General features: G+C 41.8%; 1 protein-coding gene and 1 long non-coding RNA gene across 7 annotated transcripts in view; one reads left to right on the forward strand and one right to left on the reverse strand.

Annotated features, from left to right (window-relative positions):
• Positions 1–13425, reverse strand: part of SOBP (sine oculis binding protein homolog) — a 155597-nt gene extending 142172 nt beyond the window's left edge. For all 5 annotated transcript variants that reach the window (XR_014248191.1, XM_082404733.1, XM_082404731.1 and 2 more), the window contains exon 1: positions 13291–13425. Coding sequence is in view for 4 of the 5 variants with exons in the window: in XM_082404733.1 (XP_082260859.1) it covers positions 13291–13386 (96 nt within the window). In the remaining variant the exon portion in view is untranslated. The remainder of the gene's footprint in view (positions 1–13290) is intronic.
• Positions 3–17841, forward strand: LOC309634641. 2 transcript variants are annotated; one of them, XR_014248273.1, is made up of 2 exons: positions 3–13323; positions 17181–17841. It is a non-coding gene; the product is annotated as an uncharacterized lncRNA (long non-coding RNA). The 2 variants fall into 2 exon arrangements; XR_014248274.1 differs by lacking the exon at positions 3–13323 and adding an exon at positions 14080–14175.
• Positions 17842–27168: the final 9327 nt, after the last annotated feature.

The following is a 27168-nucleotide window of genomic DNA, read 5'->3' on the forward strand; positions in this document are numbered from 1 at the left end:
AAGAGAAGCATAGGCTACTTATGTATATAATCAATAACTATTTGAAAAGAACACATAAATCGAATTCTGTTTCCACTACCCATTTTCTGCCAGCCCCGCCCTACCTCCCTTAGAGTCATGTTCATTTTTCAAATCACGTTCAAAAACTGTCATGCGTTTAAATCTCAGGATGACGCATCCAATTATGACAGGCCTTCAGACATTTGCAATTTAAAGATAACAAGAGAAAAGGTATTTGTCAGTTTTGCTTAAGAATAGGAAGTCATATTTTGGCATATCCTTCTGCAAAGTCTATATCTTTCACTAATACAAAAATATTGAAAGGTAAAAGCACAAAAACAGCTAAGAAGAAATTTTGAAACTGAAAACAATCGACCATTTTGTGGCTCAGATTAATTTAAACTAGAATTGCTTTCTAATTTAGGTGTTTCTTAAGCAAAGAAATAATTTCTCAACTGTCAACCACTACCATCCAGAAAGCTGAATAGTCTACAAGGGTTTCCCTTTTTAATTTTCCCTTTTGTAACAGTATTCTTTAAACATTGAAGCATAATTTCCTTTACGAATTCCACTAGTGACAGATTCTTTCCCCATGAAATCAAAGGTTACTGTGATTGTCTTCTGACAAGTAACATAAAAGTACCAAATAACTTTAAGTTTACTAGCCAGCTCAGATTTTGGATAATGTATGAAAACACTTTATGAACTATAAATCAATATACAATCAGCCCTCCATATCTGCAGGTTCAGCATCTGCAGATTCAAGCAACCGTAGGTGGAAAATATCTGGAAAAAAAATTCCAGAAAGTTTGAAAAAGCAAAACTTGACTTTGTCATGCAGGCAACTATTTACATAGCACTTGTATTGTATTTACAACTATTTACCTGGCATTTACATTATATTAAGTATTATAAATAATCTAGAGATGATTTAAAGTATACGGTAGGATGTGTGTAGGTTATATGAAAATACTACACCATTTTATATAAGGGACTTAAGCACTGCGGATTTAGGGATTCTGGTGTGGGTGTGGGGTGTCCTGGAACCAATCACTTGTGGATTTGGAGGGACAACTCTATAAAATATAAGGCATTATTATTGTTGTTATTATAGATATCAAGCTGTGGAAATAATGGGTAAATAATAATTGGACAGATTTACAGCTTATACTACCAGGTGACTATTTTTAATGAACTTAACAGCTGGTATATCTTAATGCTTGTGGGTGCCTTAAAGCATCTCTATCTGAGAAAGAGAGAGTAGAGAAGTGGTTACCCGGGGCTGGGGGCAGCGGAAATGAGGAGATTGGTCAAAGGGTATATAGTATAGCATGGTGTACAGTATGGTGATTATAGCTAACAACACCATCATGTACTTGAATGTTGCTGAGAGAGTTGATCCTACATCTTTTCACTGCAAAAAAGAAATGGTAGCTATGTGACAGGATAGAGGTGGTAGCTAATGCTATGGTAGTAGTCATTTTACAATATATAAATGTATCAAATCAATACATTGTACACCTTAAACTTGCACAATGTTTTGTGTCAATTATATCTCTTCTCAATAAAGCTGGAAAAATTTTAATAAAAAGAAGGATCCTATACTACAGAGTAAGATAATAAATGTTTGTTGAATGAATTTTTTTAAGGCATCTTTATCAGGCAAGGCAGGTTGAGCCTCCTAGACTGAGCTAGAAAAACTATATATTCTAACCTTCTCTGTGGCTCAAAGAATCTTTTCTCATTCTCCCTAGAAGTTGTCATTTCTGAAATACACTGGGATGTATAATTTATACCTGAAACAAGCACCCAGGCTAAACCAGCATGTGCACAGCCTCAACGTGTAAGTTCCATGTTCTCTTGAATTTCACTTTAGATTTCAGCAGGGGTTGCATAAAAAAAGAAAGGAGGGACTTCCCTGATGGTCCAGTGGCTAAGATCCTGCGCTCCCAATGCAGGGGGCCCGGGTTCGATCCCTGGCCAGGGAACTAGATCCTGCCTGCGTACTGCAACTAAAAGTCCACATGCCGCAACTAAAAGATCCCCCATGCCGCAAGGAAGATCCCCCATGCCGCAACTAAGACTCGGTGCAGCCAAAATAAATTAATTAAATAAATAATAAATAAGTAAAAATAAATATTAAAAAAAGGAAGGATATTACACTACTCCATAAAAACAAACCTGGCATTTCAAACCACCCACAAGATGCTAGATTTTTTTTTTTTTTTTTTTTTTTTTTTGCTTTAGTACCCACTTGAGCTCAGAGCTCCAAATGGGTCAATCTGTGATGGTATAATGCACAAGCAATTTTTTAAAATCTAGCCAGATTGAGTCAGTGTTACCATCCACAAGGCCAACAGTCAGCCATATCAAGCTTTAGTGAGGTATTTATTCTCTCTGATGGCTGGTCATGTCCACATTAAATAGACATTCTTTTCATGAATGCACAAAGATGATATGATCAATATGTATAATAAGCTCAGCAACTTCTGGAATACCACTGAGGAGGATTCGGCTAAATGCTGCACTACTCAATCAAAAGAGATTGCTTTAATGAGGTGTCAGTCTCCCCTAACACCCAATTTCTTTCACTGAGCTGAGTGCCTGGACTGGAGAATGACAGTCCCTAAGCACACAAACCGAGGTCCTCCATCAGGGGTCTGGCAGCAGAAATCTCCAAGGATAAGGATTACACCTTGCATCAAAAAAACAATTCCCAACAGTGCTAAAAGCCAAGTTCAAGCCATCCTACTGGTTTATATGCTGTTTGCCTCAATCTCTAAGAGAAATGTGCCCAAAAAACAGGAAATCTCTTGCATAGTAACTCCTGGCCACCATATCTAATTTTCTAGACCATTTGTATCTTGGGCACCTCTTTCTCTGGTTCTGTCTAACCTCTGAAGCAACACAAAAGCTACAGATGCATAATTCATGGAGCAACCTCCCAGCTAAGGATATAGATTTGTTTGTTTTAGTCCAGCTGCAAATTCGTTCAGCCTTTCAGAACCAATCCCAGGGATGGGATCCAGAAGTTTCAGACATTCGCGTAAATACTGAACCCTCAACTGGATTATTAACACCAAATTCATATTATTTGGGCATTTTAAGTGCATCACTTAGTTTACGGTTTGTCCTGAAAACTCAGAGGCTTCATGGAACAATCAATATGATCAATATGGAATTGACCTATTCCATGATTTTCGAGTTACTATAAATGTCAGTGAAAATAAACTCTAAAACATTCCCTTTCCTATCATTGAAAGTAAAAAGAAACATCATAATGTTTTGATATATGACTGGAAAAGCAGAAAACAAAAGGTTTATAAAGTCTTGAGCCATAACTCTCAAATTTTTCATAAAAAGTCGAACAAGATAAAAGAAAAAGAAACACCAAACTACAAGAATAGGTATCACCTCTGGCTTATATACTATTGCATTAAGAAATCAAAGAACCCCAAGGAATAAATCATTTTTAATTTCTAGTTAGAACTTCATGCTAGACATCATATGGGCTCGCTATGGTGCTAAACCAAAGGAAATGAAATGGATTTTTGCAGTTACCATCCAAGAAACATAATATATTCTAGGAGAAGTGAATTAAATGTTTATGGTCCATAAGGGTTTTCAAGTTTTTCTACCAGAAAATTAAGGTGATAAGAGTTAAAGTGCAGAGAGACTTTTGAGGTAAGGCTGTTCGATAATAGGACAAGCCGCTGTTCTAAGAGAAGTTGTAAAATTTGCTTCCCCAAAAATCTTCACCCAGAATTTCTCCTGGAGACTTAGAGCAGGAAACTCAAGTAGAATCTCTTAAAGGCCCTTCCAGCTCTAAGATCCTGTGAAATCAAAGAATTTCTACTTATACAAGAAATAAATTGCCTGCTGCAAAGAAGTATCATAATTACAGTGATCACACAGCATAAATTTTACTGAACAGCCACTATCTCAAATATTTTATCATTGTTCCCATAAACCATCAAAATGTGCCAGAATTTCAATATTCTGGCATCCAAAACACATTTTGCAGACTGCCTCTCACCCTTGGAAGTGGCACAAAAATCCTCTCTCATACCATGTGGTCCAATTTGGGTTTGGAAAATAGGTCACTATAATTACAATGATAATGTCTAACACTCTTATAGCACTTTACAGTGTTTCCACATCCTTTAACTCTCTTGTTCCTTTCAATTACCCTGTGAGTTAGGTATTTGATTTCCACAGTAAACTTTTGGTGAACCTCTGTGACATCCTCATTTTACGACAGAAAATTGGAGCATACAGAAGGTAAATGACAGGCATGAGAGATCACCTAGTAAAGTCAGAACAAAAATACAGATCTTCTGATTCTTATACCAGGACTCTTTCTATTATAAATTCTGTACAGTCCAATGTGTCAGCAACTCCAAAGGAGCTACCTCCTTGGACCAACAACAGTATTGCAAAGAAATCATATCACTGATGTCAATGTCACATACAAAGAGCTTTCCAACCAGGACATATCTACCTATGCTAAAACTTTGCTTGTTTTGCGACTTGATCATTGACCTCTACTCTCCTTAATTGTCTTTATTGTTGGAATAGGGGTTCTTAAAATTCATAATCAAAATTTAATCTTCTCATTGGACAATTTTTTGACATCACATCTGACTCTAATGGCTTTGCACTTTTAATACTATACTTCCATACCCCTTCCTCTCCCTTTCCAATTCCCTTCTCTCACCTCCAGGGTTCCTAAAGAAAGAAGAAAAGCCTAACCTTTAATCTGAAAGCATGATCTTTTCCTAGAATTAGAAAAAAAAAGGTCACAGAACGATAGTGGAAAGACAGGAAACTTAACTATTTCCCCACTCCTCTGAGTTCTTTCTTCACTGGCAAAGTTTATTTTTGTTGGAATTCAATTCCCAGGACATTCATTAGACACTCTCCTTATTCAACTAGAAATACTGTATGCATGTCAAAGTTCACTCTAAATGGTTTTTAATTGAACATTTTACCAGGTAAATAATAATGACTTGACTTCAAGTCATTTTGAAAATCACAGTAATTACAAAGCCTCAAAATACCTCTGAAATGCAAGTACTTCAAGGTCTTCAAAAAGGACTAATGATTTTATTCTGAAAACACCAAAGTTTAAAATACAGAGTAGGTACCACCAATTTCTCTTATCTCAGGCCTTGTATAACTGAATGTCAGATGTGTTTTCAACTTGGTATCCTACCCAAGAAAGCAGAAAGTTTTCAGAGAGCTCCCAATCATTCATTCAGATGAGGGGAAAGCCACGTCCTCCCTCTTCCCACAAACATAATTCCCATTTCCACTCCAAGTCCTACATCCCTCCACAGTGCTAGTAAAATATGTCATCTATCCCCCAAACACACTGTAAGTTGCTTGAGGGCAGAAACCCTTTATTTCATTTTAGGTCCCATCTAGCACAATGCCTAGCACTTAGAATCTAATCAATAAATGTGCTAACACATTTGGATACATCCATAAATATTTTTAAAAATATGTAAATACAGAAAAATTATCAAACAAAATTCAGGGCAGCTGATTCTAAAAATAAATATGTGAAAGCTTAAAAAATTATTATATCCAGTGTTAATGAGCACTCTCAGACTTTTTTTTTTTTTTTTTTTGATGTGGACCATTTTTAAAGTCTTTATTGAAATTGTTACAATATTGCTTCCGTTTTATGTTTTGGTTTTTTGGCTTCGAGGCATATGGGATCCTAGCTCCCTGACCAGGGATCGAACCCACATCCCTTGCATTGGAAGGCAAAATCTTAACCACTGGACCGCCAGAGAAGTCCCACCCCCAGACTATTGGGAATTCAAGTTAATTCAAATTTTAGAAAAGGTAACTTGACTCTCCGCAATAAAAGCTTAAAAATTTACATACCCTTTGATTCAGCAATTTTATTTCTAGGCATAGTAGGGACTATTCTAAGGAAATAGGTACAAAAATATGAATGTTCAGGAATGTTTATCTCAGTGTTGTTTTCTTAGAAACAAACTATATGCCAAACAATCGGAATTCAGTTAAATAAATTATAGACTAGTCATGAAATTACTGAAATGGAATACTATTTTGCCACTAAATATATGCTGTGGATAAATTTTTACTGCCATGAAAAGCTATTAACAATATGTTAAGTTTTAAATGGAAGGTTAGTACACTATAAGACCATTTTTGTTTTTTGGTTTTTTTTAAAAAAAAACATTCATCATACATAGAAAAGGACATGAAAAGACATACATCAGAATGTTGACGGTAATTGTGTCTGGGTGGGAAAATTACAGGCTTTGTTTTTCTTTTTGCTTATTTATATTGCTTATTCTACTATTTATGTCATGTCCATGTATTATTTTTATAAAAATCAAAAAATAGTTTTAATTAAAAATTAATTAACACATAGTCTTCTCACAGACAACCATGTCAGTCATATTCACAGTCCTAATGACAGTAAAAAGGATCTGCCAGTTACATTACTCAACTTCAAAACATTCTTACACACATTATCCAAGAAAGCGGAGCATATGAGAAATACTTTCAAAGGAAAAGGAAACCCCCAATCCTGAACAATTTACAAGGTGGGGGAAAAAAATGCTGGTATCACTGCCAGTTAAGGTTATGAATAATAGAATGATGGTTATTTTTGGAAAATATTTTATCTCCCTTTTCACGTCCATGGGTTCTGACTGACTTCTGAGGTAGATTTCTATTAAGCGTCACTGGGTTCACTAATTAAGATTTTTAAAGGGCTGGGGGGATGAAGCTGCAGAAGAGAAGCAGTTTCTTTTGTAGGAAGTAGGAATTAAACTTGATTAGAAATCAATTTCTAGCTCTACCTATCCCCAGGTCTGAAAGTTAAAAGAATTATAATATCCAATGTTAATGAGCACTCTCAGACTACTGGGAATTCAAGCTGATTTGACTTGAAGTCATCTCTCTTAACACAGATCTAATGGATCGGTTTTATTTTAAGTTTCTACCAAGAAGCAGGCAAAACTTAAATAGTGCAAAAGAACTGTGGGAAGAGCCCTTTACAGACTACAAAGTACTTCCACGCTCATGATCCTACTGGGTCTGATGGTATCCTAAGGATAAGCCACTCCCACAGACATCCCATTTGAGGGTCATCCACATGCATGTTATGTTAAGAGCAGCCAGATTCATACTCTTGGTGCAGACTTTACCCATTGAGCCCTGCTGTTTGTATCTGAACTGCATACAGATTTCTGGCCTGAAATCCTTTGAAGAAGGTCACTGAGCTCCATTTGGGTCATTTTGCAGCATTGTTCTCAGCCACAACACAATGATTAGCACACAGTTCTAAGGGCAGAGGACACATCAAAACACTAAAATCCAGCTCCGACCTGGAGCAGGCCTGAGGAGAAAGTCTTGTTCTCTTATTGACACAGCCTGAATTAGATGGATGTATTATTGTCACATGAAACCAAAATTGTGTTTCCACATATAAAAATCTATGTTGCTTTATTGTCATGTTGTGACACAGAGCAGACAATTATGTCCCCATGTTTTAATCTGTGGCCAGGACATCAAATGTCCTAAAAAGGTCAAACAAATGTGTGAAATTGTGGAGACCAGCCCTGGGGCTAACACTGTAGCAGGCATGGCAGGTGTGCAGCTGTGTGCAGCTGTGTCCTATCACAGCTGCAGCACTGGCCTTAAAATCACCAAGACTTGTTACATTGTTTTCCTGTCCATGCCAAAAGCCACTGGGCTTAAAGCAGGACAGAGTTCCACAGCCCTTTAGTTATATAAGAGATATTAACACCTATCAGTCTACAGATTCTAAAATATACATTCAGCAAATCTCACCCAGCACAGGCTTTCATGTCTGTTTACATGTTTCAATTGGCACCATCAAAAACAAAGTTGTTTTTTTTTTTTCATTCTACCCTGGAATATCCCTTCTCTTTTAGGAAAATATTCAATAATCTTATTAGCTTGAGTGCAAGTATGGCTGACTTCCCATTCCGCAAAAGGAAGTTTTAGACTTCAGAGATTTTTAAATGATCCACCTTCTACTACTTCTAATAATTTTTTCAAAAAAATAAAATGTATAAAGACTCAATAAAAAGAACACTTCCTTAGAAGATACAAAAAGTCTGGTCACCCTTGCAAGACACCTCTATTTCCCTGGAACTCTCCTTTGTCAGGCAGTCACTTGTATTCACTGATATTTGCCTTTTTTGAGGCCCTGTTTTTGACTTTCATTTAAAAACTCTGTTACCTCTTGGTGTCTATGAGTCTGTCTTGCACACAAGGAGAGGAGGGCTTGGCTTCTCTGAGCAGTGCTTGGCAAGCACAGAGGCAGGAAACGCAGAAGGGAATGAGTCTGTCAGACTCATTTTCTTCTAGTTCAAATGTTTATTTCAGATTCGGGAGGAAGTGGAGTGGTTCCTTTCCATTTCCTCCCCGCTGGAACCTGTGAATTGTGTAAGGCTTAGAGAGTCTCGCTCTACCACACACTATCCTCACCAGTTCACAGATGGAGAAAGAGACTCTTTTCAGAAAACTCCCGGTTTGAACAGAGCAGAATTCATAGCTCTCTGTGCCCTCCCAGGACCTTCTCTTATGGTTTGAGACTAGAGCCTTGAGCAGGACAACCGCGAGCAACACAGAGGACAGGGCTGGTGGGCTCGGGGGAATATCCTACACCAGCTTCCAAGGCGCAAGCACCACGCTCCGACTGACAATACTTCCCAGCCCTGCCACGTGGCACACCTTAGACCACTGCTCAGCCAGGGAGGTCTGACATAATTCGTGAATGCCACAGTGAGATCTGGTCCCAAGCCCACTTTCTAGGTTCCTGAGACTCACTGTTTCTGACATCAGGATGGAGTTTCAGGAGCAAAACTTAAAAGATACCTGTTTTAGTAATGAGCTGATTTCCACCTTAAACACGCTGACTTTTCCAATCCACACTCTGATATCTCTATTTTATTTTATTTTATGGCAAGCTATTTAAATCACTGCACTCACCAGCTCAGCTCTGCAACTTGCTTTATTGTCTGTGCAATTGACACAGGTCATTTTTAATGCCAAATGGAGACCATCAGAAACTAAACTAGAAAATCTTATGGTGAGTTTACTACTAAACTCTAACAGATGTGCCTGACTCTAACTGTAGGCATTAGGACTGAAGCATAATTTTAGGTACAAATTACTTACTAAGAATATTTATAGACAGAGAACTTCAGCAAAGACCCTAAGACATTTAACACAGATTATCCTGTAGTTGAGCAATTGATAGGGAAGCCAAACATTGTAAATGCATTAATTATGGTTTGTTTAGGAGAGTTTCCAGGGCAGAGTGCTTGATCTAATCACAACGGTTTTGTCAAAGAGTTTTAAAAGATGAAAATCTGACTCATTATCTCTACTCATAGTTTACACTTTGTTGAGTTGTATTACTGTTTGGTAGTCACTAACCATGTTCACCAAGATCTATGCACGTAAAATACACACCCTTAAGCGCAACTATATTTACACTTACTCATATATTTACATTTGCACATCCAATATTACATCTAGCTTTTATGTTATGCTCTGGATGAACACCTGAAATGAATTAACACTTCCATATATCAGAATTCCCTCCTAAGAGCCATTTATTATGATACATGTGAGCTAACAATATATTGAAGGCATATTACATTAGATACAATCACAATATTCGCTTTAGAAACCGAAAGTAGTCAAAATAGAAATTGAATTGCCATCTGATTTTTTAAAATCCTCTCTACTGGTCACTAACTAAATAGGGCAGACTGACTGTAAGTACAGTAAAGCAACAAGTCTTTTTAATTAAGAAAAACCAGGATGAGTGGGGGGGAGAAGGAAAGATAAAAAAACATTATAAAGGTCATAATGAGACAAACATTTCTACTTGAAGATATTTTCACTAAAGGACATTAAAGGCAAGCTATGCCAAGTCATGTACTCTTCACACACAAAATTATATTGTATCAAATTTAAATTTGTTACAACTGCTTTGTACATTAAACCAGTGATAACGAAAATGTAACTCAATATCTGATCTAGTGAAACAGCAACCAACATTAACTCCCAGCCACATGAAGACAATCTCCAATGCCATTACTGGTGTCAGCTAAACCTCTGCCAGTGTGTCTTCTCTGCCCATTTTTAAATAAATTTGTGACTATCTCAATTAGGAAATCTTGAAGGAAGTCTCTATTATGAGGCAATTTTGTTGCTCATTCTCAGCTCCCTGCATTTGCTGTACTTAAAATAGATGCTTATACCAATGTCCTTTCTATTACCCGAAGGGGAAAAAAAATCTCATACACACCAGTCCTTTTTCTTTCAGCTCGCAGAGAAGCAACTTGATCCAACCAGTGTTGAAACCTGAGTAGGTCACTGTACACCACGATAAAATTCCCTAATCCCTGAGCCAGCTCTCCCTAAGGGGGGCCTCCTCCTGATCCTCCACTTCCCAGGCTGACTTTTGCATTCGCTCTCTCCTCTTTCCCCCTTTCATTTCCCCTACCTTCAAGCCTTGATATGTGATCCACGGTGGGGCTCAGGTTTCCGTTTTTACAGCTTAGGCCGTGCTAGCTGTATACATTCCTTTCTTTCTGCCGGGCTGTGATTACTTACCAGGGCTTAGTTTACACTGGTCCAGATGAAAGCCGTTCAGATGAAGGCAAACACAGCCAGGCAGCTCCAGCGGCACCGATATGAAGCTGCACAAGGCCACATTGTGTTCTCGGTGACATTTTGTTGCACATATTTTTATGCAGGGCAACCAACTTGTTAGGTTACTCTACACTTTAGGTTTGGGGAGATGGAGGGGTAATAATACCATGGGGTTCAGGGAGGGGTTTTATTGATGTGGTTATTAACATTAAAAGCAGAAAAATATTGATGAGTTCAAAATAACCCTTCCAGCTTTTGACTTTGAGAAATCACTTTTAAACTGAGGACTTTTGGTGCTATTATATTAGAAGAATGCATACTGAACAATTCCACTAGAAATGGGATTTCATGACTCACTGGCATGATATGCATTGACACGACTGAAGATTCTGACCCAGTGTCTCTTACACATTGTTCCAAACTAGGGAGAAAATACTGATCCTTCAGGCAATTGAATTATTTGCTGTGTAAAACTTCTTATTTAATGCTACTCTGTAGCAACTGAAATGATAAGGATTAAAACTTCAAATAGTAGGTGGTGACTTGGAAGAAAAATAACATTTTAAAAAGAGGAAATTCTGTGCACGAAGGTTAATTCCATACTTAGTCCTGCAGCATTGGCTAAAAATTGTGTAATTTTTCCCCTTCACACAATGTTGTTTTTGTTTCTTCCTCACCAGTTCAGACAAACATCTGTTATACTGTAGAAGGACAACTATCTCCCAAACCACGGAGTGCTCCCGCAGCCAAAGTCAACAACGTGAGCCCCAAGCATCGAGCACAGTCAGCCTTTATATCCAGCCGGGATAACATTTCACATGTTTTGATTAAAATTAGCTAATTTGTAATTCTAGAACCTATGAAACTTAAAAGCTGCCATCCATATAGATCACATTAGACAGTGTTTTAAAGGGCCAGTGCACACTGTGATTTCTTAGTGGCTTTACCTCTCTCCTCTTCCTCCACCCCCAATTTAAAATGAAATGGAAAAGTAATCTGGAAATGCAGGACAGGAGGGAAAGGCGAGTGAGGAAGGATGGTTATTGTAAACTGTTTGAATTCCATCCCCATGGGAAGACAACTCCTGCTGGTCTCTTTTTTTAAAAACTGTCTATCAGTGGAATCAATGGAGGTTTCCATCACAAGGAATGGCACTGATTTCCAAGGCAAATCTTCCTTAACTCTCCTTGAACTGATGCTGCACCTCATGCTTCCAGGCACTAAATTTGTCACCCAGAAATAAAAACCCTTATTCCAAAATGCAGATTGCTACAGACATTTTCTGGAAGAAAGGAACGCTAAGCATATGCACCTAGGTACAGATATAGGAGGTATTATCCGTGTGCCCCTTTCTAAACATGGGCTTCATTCAAGGCACTCTCTAGAATATGCTTGTTCTAATCAAGACAACGTCAAACCGCAATAAATTTTACTTAGTTGCTTGCCATCTTCATCGTTTACCTTTTAAATACCAACTTAACCAACCTGACCAAGTCAGTGGGCAGTGTTAAGGATTCTATGCAGAAGATGGGGAACACCAAGACGACTGCAGAATGAAAACTAAAGTCCCCCCTGAAATCTGCTACTTGTATGTAACTCACAGAAAGACAAAAAATACAAATAAAACAATTTTTTAAAAAAATCAAGACAGACTCGTGAAATCAACACAAAACTAAACCCTCACCGGGCAAAAGCTGCAACTTCATGGAAAATAAGTGGGGGGGACGAGGGGGGTCCGGAGCCGAGCGGTGCTCTTGTGCAATCACTCCAACGCGAACAGCTGGAGCGCCAGGCTGCTGCGCTCGCCACCTCTGGAGCACCGCTGGCCTGGCGGGGAGCCCGGCCTCGCCGACAGGACTCCGGGCTGGCCTTTCCGAACAATGGGCAGGCGCTCTGCGAAGGCCGCCCCTCAGACAGCTATCTTTTGCACCAGGGTTTGCCCGGGTCTGCTTAACTGGGAAGTGGAGCATGCAAAGGGAAGCGGGAGGCGGAGGCAGCCGAGTGAGAGGAGCGAGCAGCTGCGGACGAAGCGAGCCGGCCGTCAAAACGGTACCCAGACCCGCGCCGCTCGGGCCACAACTCGCCCCGGCACTGACAGCCCCTTTACACCGTCGCAGCTGGCTTCCAGGCGGGAAGCGGGATCGAGGAACGGGGAGATGAACTGAGGAGAGGGGTGGAATCCAGCGCTCCCCGGCTGCTCCGGCCCGACGGCTCTTAACTTTGGAGGGATCCGGGGGATGGTTCCCGAGGAAGAGGAAAAAACTACCCCACCGACTAGGAAAGCCTCTTCACCATACCCACCCTCCACTTGGGCTCCCGGTCCCCTCCCTCTGAAACGCGCCTGTTACCAACCTGGGGTTTATAAGGTTAAATAGTATGTGGTTTCCCGGCCGCCCCTCCACCCCCATCAAATCTGAGGCAGGCAAATCTCGGGGATGCAGCCCGAGAGTTGGCCTCGGTTTGCACCTGGAGGAGGAGCTGAGGCGTTCTGGGCATCCTACAGAAACTGACAAGCGCTCCCCTGTACCCTCAGAATCTATACAACGGCCCACAGGGAGCAGGCGGAAGAAAGAGCTCAGGCTCTCTGGCCCCGAAGTCCAAAAATACCTTCATTTCCTCATTGATCTCCCTTTTCACTGGGTGAGCCGGTTTCCTGCTTCTTTTATTTTCCGGAGGTCTCCCTTCTTTCTCCATTTCTGCCATGTTTTTGTGTCTGGTTTCTGTGGAGATGAAATGGCTGCTGCCGCCGCCGGCGGTGGTGGCGGCGGCGGCGGCGGCGGTGGTGGAGGTGGTGCTGATGGTGGCAAGGCTGGCGGAGGTAGCGGTGCTGGCGGGGCTGGGGCTGGGGCTAGGCGGGGTGGGGGGGGGGGAGGGAAGGCGGGCGCCGGAGAAGCGGGGTCTCTTCTAGCGGCGGAGAACGTCAGTGGCTGTCAGAGGGAAAGGTAGCTCGAGGAGTCTCGGGGATGCCGCCGCCGCCGCCGCTCCTGCTCCCGCTGCCGCCGCCGCCGCCGCCGCCAACGCCGCCGCTGCCGCCGCTGCCCCTGCCGCCGCCGCTGCTTCTGCCGCTCCCGCCGCCGCCGCCGCCGCCGCCAGGCTGCATCCTCGGTGCCCCGTGGAGTCGTCAGCCATCTTCCGTCGCTCTGTCCGTCTGCATGGGCGAGGGGAACGTGGGCCGGGCGCGGAGAGAGCGGCTCTGGGCGTGCGTGCGTGGATGTGTGTGTGCGTGTGTGTGCGCCCAGGAGAGCGCGCCAGCCCAGGCGCCCAGCGCCTCCCGCTAGCCGAGCCGGGGGCGGGCCGCGGGCCGGCACCGGGAGGAGGGGGCGGGCGGGGGAAAGGTGGGGGGGCTAGGACAGCCCCCAGCTCCCGAGCGGGCGTGGCTTCCACCGTCACTGTAGACGCCGATGCTGCGCGGCTCCGGGGGCTGCTCGCGGCCGCTGGCTCATCCGCGGCGGGCACCGGCGGGACGCGGCGCCCCTCACGGCCGCTACCTCGGTACGACGCCCCCCCGGGCCCTCTCCGACTCCGGCCGTCCCCCTTAGCTCCGTGATGAGGGCCCGGGTGGGCTCGGAGTTGGGTTTTGAGCCCCAACTAGAAGCTGCTGAGGAAAAATGAATGTGGCTGAGGGGAGGAGGTTGGGCGGTGGGAGGGCGCGGGGACCCGAGGTCGCGTTGCTAGAGGTCCGCTTTCCTCCCCCCCGAAGAAGGCAGACTGAGCTCGCCCCCTCCGGCTGGCAGCGCCGGGGTCTCGGGAGAAGGAAACCACAGTCCCGACCTCCGCACAGCTGCCAGGATAGTGTCCCCTTCTGGGGGCCACCTCCGGGCTCATGAGGCTGGAGGCCCCTTGGAGAGACCCCAGCGCCCTGCTCGGCTGGTCCCCAATGCGGCGCGGGCTACGTACGACTGCGCTTGCTAGAAGGCTATTGCCTCTCAATGAACCACTTAGAAGTAGGACATCTCGGCCTTCAGCTCCCTGCTCTTTTTTCTTTCTTTTCCCTCCAGTTCTCTCTTTCTCTCTCTCTCTCTCTCTCTCTCTCTCTCACACACACACACACACACACACACACACACACACACAACGTCTCACTACAAAGTAACAGCCTTACCCTGTGACCCCGCGCGCACTCTTGTCCCGGTGCCCTGAGTTTAACCCCCCAAAGATTGGGTGCTGCTGGGAGCGCAGGGTCCCGCGTGGGGTTCCATTCTCCAGGGAACGGGACTCCCTAGCCACCCCGGGCGGGACCCTCCCTACCCGCTGGGTGCCCTCTTTCCCCTAGACTTCCCTGCGCGCGTCTGCTCTCCCCAAGATGTGCTCGCTCCCACTGTGCTCGCTCGCCTACTCTTTGGGCCTCTCTGTCCACGCCCGGGGCCAAGCTCGGATGGCGTTTCTCCCTCTCTGGGTTGAGGCATTGGCCTGAACGTTTTGATGAGTTTTCGGTGAGACACGCAGCCCTAAACCGCTCGTACACGCGGCGGGGGCCACATTGACGTTCCGGGCTTCACTTTCCCGCGCCGCGACACTTCGTAATTACCTGACACAATGCGATATGGGGGTGTCCATTGTTCCACTGAGTGTTATAGTGGAGTGTGCATTGTGACAGTCAATGGAATTTTAAGTCAGTGGAACTTAAAATTACACTTTTTTTTTTTTAAGTACTAAAAGAATGAATTCGGTGTGCGGATATGAATAACCTTTCCATTAAAATCTCAGTTTGGCCTGTCAAACGAGGCTCATCCTGGGTATTACACTGCCTAATTTGTATTTTGGCACTGTTTTGTTTCTTAAACGTCAAATTAGAGCTCTTTGGGAGCGTACTCAGGAGGGCTGAGTACCTCCATGTTGGCTATTTTGCCTTTTAGCATCATTTTGTTTTCTAAAGGTCAAATTACAGATGCTTGGGAGGGTACCCAGGAGGCCTGAGCACCTCCTCTCGCCTCTTCTCTTCCCTGTCTGGAGAGGAAGCTGCACCCCGCTCCGCGTGGCTAGTGGATCCCAGGCGAGCCAAGAGGCCAGAGGGAGCGGGGCCGAAGTAGGCTCCGCGGCGCCTGCAAAGGGTCCGCGCGAAACGCCCCAAGGAAAGTTTAAAATCCTGGGGCGGTTATCCCGGACGCGAAAAAGTCAAGAGGCGAGGGTCGATGAGGTTGTAGGGAGTGCTCTGCTGTACAGGGGTCCCCTATTCGAGATATTACCGGTAGCCTCTGGGAGTGTACCCAGGTATACACAGGTTGTGAGCCCAAGTGCTCTGGCCAGGTCACGCAGCCCGCAGTAGCCCACAGCTGATCTGTGACGACCCAGGCAGCAAGGATGCGGGGAGGAGCCCAAACCTGTTTGCACTAACACCTCCCCTCCCCCTTCCTGGAACGTTAACGCAACATTTCCGAGTGTGTGAGAGTGGGTGTATTTCGCAGTGAGGAATAAGCATCCTAATGCCATTGCTGGAAGGGAGAGAAGAAGAGGGAATATTTTTGATTTTTCAATCTGAATTTCATCCAAAACATCTGATAAATTATATGTGGGTTGGAGATAGTTTGTCTTCTCTGTTTTGTCCTCTTGGTCTTTAATGAAAAATAGTGAGAAAACTTTTTTTGGACTTTCGAATATTCTAGAAGTGTGGAAACATATGTTGTAAAGTGTACACAGAGAAGCTTTTTGTCTTCTGGAAACATATTTAAGTCCCCTCTGTTTCCTTTGGTGCCAGAACCATTACAATTGATTCACTGTGTTTCAGCTGATATCAAATACCAAGTTATATACCCCAAGTCCTAAGATACAGTTTCACAAGTTAAGAATAAACAGGAAAGGTGAACTGTAGCCCAGAGTTATATTTAAAGGCAGCTATACTTCCTTTAAAGAAAATTACTTGCTCTGCCATTGTTCAGGCATTTAATAAAAATAGTCATATTAATCAGCCACCTGTTCCTTCAAAGGCATATGTCCTCCAGAAAACTGAGCTGAGAATGTTGAATTACAATCCACAATGCACATCTTCAGTGACAGAATGAAAGCTCATAAAGTATGTGTGAGGAGACTTTTAGTCTAGAATAAACTTCAGAGCTGGTGATTGTTGCACGTTGGCAATGACAAGGTGTAGGTTTCTTCAAATGTGCTACAGATGAGGACAATTATAACAAGTTGCTGCTTGATGAATACCATGAGTCCAATAATATTCCCTGGATAACTTCATACAGTCTGTAAGAGTATACCCTTATTGGACAGGAACAATCAATCTCATACTTATCTCAGAAGAGCCACTCTTTTGCTTCTTTGTCTTACCCTTATGCTCCCCAATCATCAGCTTGTTCTCTCTCTCTCTCTCTCTCTTTCTCTCTCTCTCACATACACACACACACAAACGCACCAAAGACAGACAATGGACATAGAAAAAGTCTTCGATTTTCCCTTTGGTGACTAGTCCTACCAGTCACCAAAATAAGCACAGGACTGACCTTTCATACATTCATTCCTCAGTTATATTTTTGTGACTTCTTTTACTCTTCAAGGTTGCTCTTGATGTTCATTCTAGCCTGATTCCTCCAGAAAATACATTGGAGAGTGGGTAGGAAGACCCCAGGGTGATCTGCCTTCAACCCTCAACCCCTAGATCTGCTTCTTTGTTATCTCCAAGAACACCTAACTAGAGGCCCAGTCTTCATACCTGGTAAGGAATTAATAGATACTTGCTGATTGAGCAGTATGACATAATGACAAACTTACTTTTGTATATTGTTTGAAATTAATGCTCATTTTGAACAAGCTCTGTGATCTAACCAAATGTGGTGACTAAAATATGTGGGAAAATTACTATGCTGAACACATTATTAGAACTGTCTCATCTAACATCCACAAAACCCTATGAGGCAGCATCTACTGTGATCCCCATTTCACAGATGAAGAAACTAAGGCTTACACAAGCTAAGTTATTAAGTCACAAGCTAGTAAGTATTGGGATTTGAATCCATAACTTTCTGTTCACCTCTGGATTTGGAGTTCTTGACACTATACTAATCTTCTTTGACAAATTCCTTTCAACAATCTGTATTTTATATAATCTAAGACCCACATTTTTCTAATTTTAACATCTCTGAAATTGTGGTATATCTTACAAGACTTCTTTCGATTATAAGTGACAGGTTTTTTCCCCCTCCTTGGTATATGAAATAATAGCGTATTTTCCAATTAGTGGCATGTTTGGTTATGGTAGTTTATGCTGCAATATTAAATCATCAGAAAATCTAAGAGACTTAAAACAAAAGAGGTTTATACTCCTTGCTCACACAAAGTCTGCTTAAGATCTGTGTGACTCTCCAGAGCAACTGTCTTCCATGTGATGGCTTGGCATTGCACCTCTGTACCAGCATGTACTTCCATAGCCACTAAGTAGGAGAAGATGGAGCCCTGGAGGATCTCACACAGCAATTAAATGCTCCAGCCTGGCAGTGACATAGGTCACTTCTGCCTCCAATCCATTGGCTAGAATTAGTCATATGGCTCTGCCCAACTGCTAGGGAAGCTGGAAATTGAATCCACCATGTTCCCCAAAGGACAGGAGAACCGGATATGGATGAGCATTTAACATTTGTACCACAATGTTATCTTCATTCACTGAAATATGGTCATTAGGATCAGGTCATGTAAATATCATAGATCTATTTTATTCAAAACCAGTGAGCAGCAATTGGCCTGTGATTTGTTTTAGTCCATCTTAAGCATACATTCAAAATTCGTGCTCATGTTTAACTTCAAAGAACAAAATTCAGAATTAATTTCAAAACGAACGTTATGAAACAACGTAACTATAATGCAGGGGCTTTAATCAGGAGCCTACAGGTGAGCTTCCAGGGCTTTGGAACCTCCTGAAGTGATATACAAAATATTCAGTGCATTTTTTTCTGAGGAATGGGTACATATCTGTCATTCTCAATTGGGATTCATGATTTATTGATTCCTTTATTCAACAAATATGTATTGAGAGCCCACTATATTCCAGGAATGGTGTTCTGAGTGCTTTGGATCCAGCGCAAAGATGACAGACAAGTTCCCAAAAATCTCACTAAGCTTATAGTGTACAAAAGGGACAATGAATAAGCAAACAAATAATAAAAGAAGGGCTTCCCTGGTGGCACAGTGGTTAAGAATCCACCTGCCAATGCAGGGGACACGGGTTCGAGCCCTGATCCGGGAAGATCCCACATGCCGCGGAGCAACTAAGCCCGTGCACCATAACTACTGAGCCCGCGTGCTACAGCTACTGAAGCCCACGCGCCTAGAGCCCATGCTCCGAGAGCCTGTGCTCTGCAATAAGAGAGAAGCCACTGCAATGAGAAGCCCGCACGCTGCAACGAAGAGTAGCCCCTGCTCGCCGTAACTAGAGAAAGCCTGTGTCCAACGCAGCCAAAAAAATAAATAAATAAAGTTAAAAATAATAACAATAAAAGAAGGCAATTTTAGATCCAAATAGGTGACATAAAAGGACAATGTGATAAAGAGGAACTGGAGTAGGGTGGGTATAGAGGTTGGGGTCTGCTTTAGCTAAAATAGTCAAGATAGACCTTTAGGAGGAGAAATTTGACCTGAAATAGGAAATATGAGAAGGACTGCCTATGCAGAGGTCTTGTAATCCTGGAGAAAAGTGTTCTGGTCAGAATTCTATAGGAGCTGAAGAATGTACTCAGCACGTTGGAGAAATTGAAAGTATCTAGAGCATGAAGAGTGTTAGGAAAAGTAGTGAAAGAGGAATGCAGAGGCCAGATTATATGGGGCCTGCACATAAGGGATGGGTAAGAGATCAGAATTTTATTTTAAGATCAAGGTAGACAAATGCACAGTGTAAAGAAACCCCCTTTGCATGGGAAGGCCTACATTTCTTTCTGGTTCCATTATTTGTATGTGTGGATCATCAGGCCATGATTAGCTCTGCCATTAATCAGCAGGTTAACTCAGCTGGGCACCTCCCTGAGTGGGGATCCCCTTCCCTCCTTGCTGTTCCAAGAACATCCTCACCCCCTTTGCCAGGGTGTCATGGTGAAGACCATGACCTTCTCAAAAAAATGGAGGCCTTGGGGCTTCCCTGGTGGCGCAGTGGTTGAGAGTCTGCCTGCCAATGCAGGGGACGCGGGTTCGAGCCCTGGTCTGGGAAGATCCCGCATGCCGCGGAGCAGCTGGGCCCGTGAGCCACAACTACTGAGCCTGCGCGTCTGGAGCCTGTGCTCCGCAACAAGAGAGGCCGTGATAGTGAGAGGCCCGCGCACCGCGATGAAGAGTGGCCCCCGCTTGCCGTAACTAGAGAAAGCCCTTGCACAGAAACGAAGACCCAACACAGCTAAAAACATAAGTAAATAAATAAATAATAAAAATAAAGGAATTCCTTTAAAAAAAAAAAATGGAGGCCTTCTGTCAGATATAGGGCTATAAGAAGCTCCCCAGTTGGTAGCTTCAGACAGCCTCAACATTCTTTGCAGGAGAATAAGGGGCTTCATACTTTAGTGAGGCCTTGAGCAAGTCATTTTACATTAACATTCATTTCTTCATTTGTGAAGTGAGAATAGTGAGTTGTATTTTGGAGTGCTGTTATGTCCATATAATGTCCGTTAAAGTGAACTAAAAATAAAACTGCACAAATTTCTGTATGCAATCATGTATCATCTGCTCTTCTGAGGATCATTATTATTTTACAATAGCCTTAGGTTTATATGTACAGACTAATACAGATGTGTGCCAATTTAAGGAAACCTGACACATGAGGAATAATCGTCTACATAATAAAAATGTTCTTCATTTTCAAAATAATGTACACCAGGGTCCTTTTTAATAGTAATTTGCTAAAATGTAATAATTTTAATGTATAAAAATGAGATTTTCATATACACTTTCAAGAACATTTCTACCGTATCCATTGAGGCAAGCATATCAGTACCTGTAAATTCAAGGAAATGGTCAATTCGAGTTATAATTCTTAATTTTATCCATTGAAGCAGAGATCAAAGCCTAGTGCTTATTTACCCCAAGCATCTCTATGCTCAAAAAAAAAAAAAAAAAGTTAAGCTCAACTACCAATGTGTATGTCTGAATATAACAGCATTATGTGTAGTAAACCTGTGGAAATAAATGACTACCATCCAAATGAGAACAAGCAAAGTCTGTTTATTTAGAGCAAGGAAGTTAGCCACCATCACTTGCATTTGGCAGAGACCCAAAGGCAGGCATAGGAGTAGAAAAACTTTATAGGGAGAAAAAAAAAAAAGGCTCCAGGTGTGCTCTGATTGGAGGTTGCTGACTTGGAGAAGCTGGAGAGGGCTAACTAGACGCAGGGTATCCTACTTTGGGGGAAAATCAGTTTGGGGAGCATAGTGGCTTTCTCTAGTTCGTCCTGAGTTGGAAGTGGGCGGTGGTAAGGAATTGGGAAGCTGGCAGTCTTTTACCAAGTTCCAGTCATTCTGGGCTGATTGTGGAGAAATTGGTTTGGCTTCTCTGACTTGTTGCTTCGGAGATTATGGGTCAGTGTGGTTATTTTTGGCTTTTCTTTTTTTAAATTTTTTAAATTGAAGTTTAGTTGATTTACAATGTTGTGTTAATTTCTGCTGTACAGCAAAGTGACTCAGTTATATATACACAAACTATTACATATAGAATGGATAAACAACAAGGTCCTTCCGTATAGCACAGGGAACTATATTCAATATCCTGGGATAAACCATAATGGAAAAGAATATAAAAAAGAATGGGTCACAGCCCTATTGTCATACATGGTTTGGCCATTGTCCAACTGTATAGTCAATCTCTCAAGCCATTAACTAGAAAATAATATAGGCCAGGCAATGAAGAATAAACTAAATCCAGGTATAGGGCAACTTCCATTTGTGGTGAGACAATATTTTGATGTATTAAGAAGTGTTTCGTTTGTACCTGTTAATTCCTTTCTATCCCATGCACTCATTCATTTAAACTAGACTTTAGCATCCATTGCTTCAGGGTAAGGCTGTTATAAAAGAAATTCACAGAAAACTATGAGCTGTCTGTGACTTCTGAGATTTAGAATGGGCTTGTGAAATTCAAGGCAGAAAAAAAAAGTTTGAGAGAAAACTTTCTTCTTTGAATTTCAAGTCTAGATTTTGAGTATCAAGACCCAATGACCTGAAGGATTTAGATGATAAAATTTACGCCTTGGGAGTTCCCGGTGGTCCAGTGGTTAGGACTCTGTGCTTTCACTGCAGAGGGCGAGGGTTCCATCCCTGGTAGGGGAACTAAGATCCTGCAAGCTGTGAGGCACGGCCTAAATAAATAAATAAATAAATAAAGTCTATGCCTTAAAAAATAGGTTCCAAAAAAGAAATGATAAGCCAAAGGAAGATTTCCCCATCCAGAAATGGATTACGATTCTGTGTGGTTGGGGGGAAGAGGGAGCAAAGGAGTTTATACAAGGGATGGAGGCTCACTGAAGCTTCCCACCCGGGTCCCAGTTCCCTGGGCAGTCAGAGGAGCAACTGGCACACTTGCTGGGTTTGAGGGAATCTGAAGGCAGAGGGCAGAGAGTAGAGGCGAATAGTGCCTCCTTTCTGAGATGCAGCCTGGAAGAGTGCCAGCCCAGCATGCTGCAGCCAGGCACAGTGTGGGTAGGCACAGCGGTGCGCAAGAGCTTGGACAGAAGGTCCTGGGGTTGCCGTAAATACTCTCCACTCACCATAGTGTGTGTTTCATGTGTGGCTGAGAGTGGAGCAGGTGTGGCTCTGAGAGACTGCAGAATTTTTAAAAATTTATACTTAATTTTTAATTGATGTATAGTTGATTTACAATGTTGTGCTAGTTTCTAGTGTATAGCAAAGTGATTCAGTTATACATATATATGTATTCTTTTTCATATTCTTTTCCACTATGGTTTATTAAAGGATATTGAATATAGTTCCCTGTGCTATACAGTAGGACCTGTTGTTTATCTATTTTATATACAGTAGCTTGTATCTGCTAATCCCAAACTCCTAATTTAGCCCTCCCCACTTTTCCCCTTTGGTAACCATAAGTTTGTTTTCTGTGTCTGTAAGTCTGTTTGTGTTTTGTAAATAAGTTCATTTGTATCATATTTTAGATTCCACATATAAGTGATATCATATGGTATTTATCTTTCTCTTTCTGACTTACTTCACTTAGTGTGATAATCTCTAGGTCCATCCATGTTGCTGCAAATGGCATTATTTCATTCTTTTTTATGGCTGAGTAATATTCCATTGTGTGTGTGTGTGTGTGTGTGTGTGTGTGTGTGTGTGTGTGTGTATGTGTATGTACACCACAACTTCTTTATATTGTATATTCGTCTGTTGGTGGGTGTTTATGTTGCTTCCATGAGACTACAAGATTGAAGTAGGCCTGCCCCCAAAATGTTTGATCAGAGATTCCATGAGGACTTCCACATCAGAGAATGCCAGCTGGAGAGGTGACAGTGGCTGAGGAGTAAATGCCACCCACCCACTCACCTGTCATGTAGATGCCAGCCCAGTGAGAAAAGTGCAGGGGATGGACACAAGAGAAGACTATATCAGCTGAGATTATCTGAAGGTTTCATTTCTACCTTCTAGCATAGTAGTCTTGTGAAACAGAGATTGGGTTCAGTTATAACGGAAGAAAAAGTTTACATGTAGCAAATACCTAAAGTTTTTACATTGATACTTATAGCTCACACATAATATTTACCCTATAACTCAAATTTGCTTTTAAATGATTTTTAAAAATGGAGTTTTCTGGTTCCTGAAGTAAATTTTGGGCATTATCTGCCTAATTATTTACTATCTAAATAGTATCACCCAAACAAGAATAGTTTCCTTGAGGTTATGGCCTTAATATCATAATACGACCAACTTAAACACAGAACATTTTTAATAATTAGGCCAAATTCTAGTAAATATAAATTTCAACTTAGTATCTGAGTTATCTTGAATTGTCATTGCCTTCCTCGATGACATCCATTGATGAAATCAGAACCCTTCTCTGTATTAGATTTATATAGATACTAATGTAGACTTACAATAATATCACATTTCCTTTAGATAATCAAATGCCATTAAAACAATTAGCCCTCTGACAATCCTATGTTGAGTTATATCATCAACTATCATGTCTTGAATCCCTGCTACAGCCAAGTATTTTGTGCAAATTATGTCTTTTATTTCTCACAACCATGCTTGAGAGTATACTTGTTCCCATTTCACACCTTAGGAGAGTGAAGCTGAGCACAGGGTCACACTAGGAAGTGGCTGATCCCTGATAAAAGTCCCCAGTCGGCTGACTCCCAGACAGGTGAGATATGCTTTCACCTACACCACGTTCTGCTCTTCTCTGCTCAGCCCTTCTATCACCTTTTTTTTGGAAAAGAGAGCATGCAAATACTGTAAATAATTCTCATTTTTACATGGATGTTATAGAAATTAAAACATCCGTAACAAAATACTCAACCTTTCAAAAATAACATACTACATTTTAATATTCTCAAACAAAATATGGTATTCAGTAAATGGTTACAGAGGATTGATATCTATGTTTTGACCCACCTCCTTTGAGAAACATTACATGTTGTAAAAAACATTTTTCTTTCACAGAAAATTTGTCTCCAACGTGCTGTTCGGCCATGAGTTGTCTGTTTATTACATCCCAGAGGGAGGACGTTGAGTGGAAAAGTTTCCACAGTTTAACTATGAGAAGACATTATACATTTCAGTGGAAGAAAAAAAATGTCATCAAAAGCTAAGTAGATAAATTAAGGATGCTGTAATAAGTCTTGGGGTATAGGCTGTGCATTTGTTTTGTTTTGTTTTTTAATTCCATTAAAGTCAGTAAATCTGTGTACCAGATGCTGAAGTAGGACTCTTGCTTCAACCCAGTTTTGCCCTTGCCATCTGAAGTCAGCCAGTCTTTAGTGCAGCTGATCTCCTTTGGAGTCTGGAGGTGAGGGAGAGCTGGCAGGGACAGATGGAAGAGAAGAGAGAAGATCCGGGAACAGTGGCTAGAAGCTGCGCTCCTTGAGAAAGTCTCAGGATGTACAGTATGGGAAGGTGCCGAAGCCCTAAACTGGGAAACAAAACAAAACGCTGCATGGGAAAAAAAAAAAAAAAAGGAAGTTCAACACTGAACACAGAGTGTGCACAGAGGCATCTTTTTACGTGGTGAGCAGTAGAGTTTTGTCGCTGAACACATGGACAATTATATAGAATTTAGTAATACAAAAGCTTCTATTTATTGAATGCTTTTTATGCACCAGGGACCATGCTTAATATTTTACAGAGATTATTTTATTCAATCTTCACACAGTTGACACAATTACAGATTGTGTTCCATTTTGCAGATGAGGAAATGGAGAGTTAAGACATTCAGCATTTGCCTAGTAAGTGGGCCAGCAGTCTGAGTAGAGTCTAGAATTCTCCCTGCCACCTTGTATTACCAATGGTTTTGGTGAGGAGTCTTGCTTGCAAGTAACAAAACTAGCTCTAACTGTCTAAAGAAAAAAAAAGTTGTAGGAAAGGGGGTTCACAGAATCCAAGAGGCTGGGAGAACAGGCTTGGGAAACAGGCAAGAACCCAGGGCCTCAGGAGGCCAGGCCACAGGAACACCCTATCCAAGATGCCACCATCTCTGCTTCTGCTATACCACACCTTCTAGAAATGACAACTGGACATCAGGCTGACCCCATGAGCTGCCCCAGACACTTCTCCTTCATCTTCATCTCGGGGTGCACAGGCCTGGATGGGAAGGTCCACGGCCAGTTGTTGGATCCCCTGTTCCATATTCCAGGGGGTGGGGAGAGTGAGATTCAAACTGTTTGGCATCCACAGTGGAAAGTGAGGTCTTATATCCCAAGATCACACGCGATGAAGAATTCCCCTAAACGCAAGGACAGATGGATTTTGACAGCCAAAGGAATGTTATAATGTCCTTCCAGACTACCAGCTGTAGCCACTTTGTAGCAAATCATTCCATTAGGAAAGTAAATGTAGGGCTGTTAAAATAATTTTGAAAGGTCAGGCAAAGGTGGAATTGTGCAAACATTAAATATTGCAAATCAAAACCTGACTGACCTAGAATTTCATCCTAATAGATTTATTTGCAATCTCTAAATGCAGACTTCAAAAAGACAAATTTGGTAACCCATATGCTAAACAGCAATTAATTGGAATGTTTAGGGAATGGAATGTTCTTGTTAACTTAAATTTCTAACTAAATGTGATTAAGCCTTTAAAAAGACCCACAAGCCTTTATATTTCAGATCTTGTCACTGGAATTCTTAATAAAGTATTTGGATTGTGAAGATTTTGCAATTCCTCAGAATTACTGATGCCACCATATGTGGTTGTAAAGTGCAGTCGGTATAGACTGTGCTGAATGTGTACAGATCTCAGGGTATATGTTCCGATTTATCACCTCTTAACATAAAGGGGAAATGGATATATATTCAATTACAAATGCAGAAACATATAATACGATTTGATCTTGAAAATGTAACAGCCATGAAAGCATCCAATATTCGTTCATTAGCCAAACTTCTGATATGAGTTTGCCTTTTGTTTTCTCCATTGCATAAAAATTAGATAAAGAGGAGGAAATAAATTCTGTCCACGTAAACTTTTTTTTTTTGGAGCCTACTAAGGGCAAGCATACTACTAGGCACTGTGAACATAAACATAAATAATAAAGGTGTTTTTTAAATGAGATGGGAATTCAGAAAATCGGATGACTAATTCTGAGTGAAGGATAGAGATGGCAACCATCTGAGCTGGGCCTTGAGGAATGAGAAGTAGGATATTGCCAGATGAGGGCGGGAGAAGGAGGAGCATCCTAGGCAGGAAGAACAGTATGAAGAAAAATGTCAAGACGTGAAAGTGCAAATGGAGTAAAGGAAGGGGGAATAATTCAGTGGGCCTAGGATGAGTATGTTAAAGGGGGCTATGAGATCACCCCAAATGTAGGATAGGACCAGACTGTCAATGGCTGCAAATACCATCCTAAAGGACAGTGGACTTCTTTCTGAGAGTCCTAGGAAGTCACTGAGTCTTTTTTAGAAGGTGATAAGATCATAAATGTGGGACAGGAAGATCACTTTGACAAGAGGTAAAAGGCAGAAGAAGAGACCAGAGGTAGGAAATTACATAAGAGGTGTTTGTAAAAGTCCAAGAGGTAATAAATTATTGCTTAGACTAGTGCATTAGTAGTTGGAAGGAATTCTTTCTACGAGTTACCTTAGAGACAGAATCCATAGGAATTGGTATCTGACTGAACAGAGGGGAGGGGAGATTGTGTGAAAAAAGTGAGTATTTGGATAATAGAGCCCATTGCATAGTAACTAACTCCTTTTTGCAAAAACAACAATAAAAATTGCACTTCTAATTGGCTCATTGAATAAGTGGAGCAGTGGATTCCAGTTTTGATTGATCACCTCCCCAGCCCAGACCTATTGAAGTAGATTGTCTGGAAGTGAAGACCAGTAATTCATATTTTAAAAGCTCTCCAAGG

The sequence above is a fragment of the Balaenoptera borealis genome (assembly GCF_965194805.1).
Source record: "Balaenoptera borealis genome assembly, chromosome: 9".
Taxonomy (NCBI): Eukaryota; Metazoa; Chordata; class Mammalia; order Artiodactyla; family Balaenopteridae; genus Balaenoptera; species Balaenoptera borealis.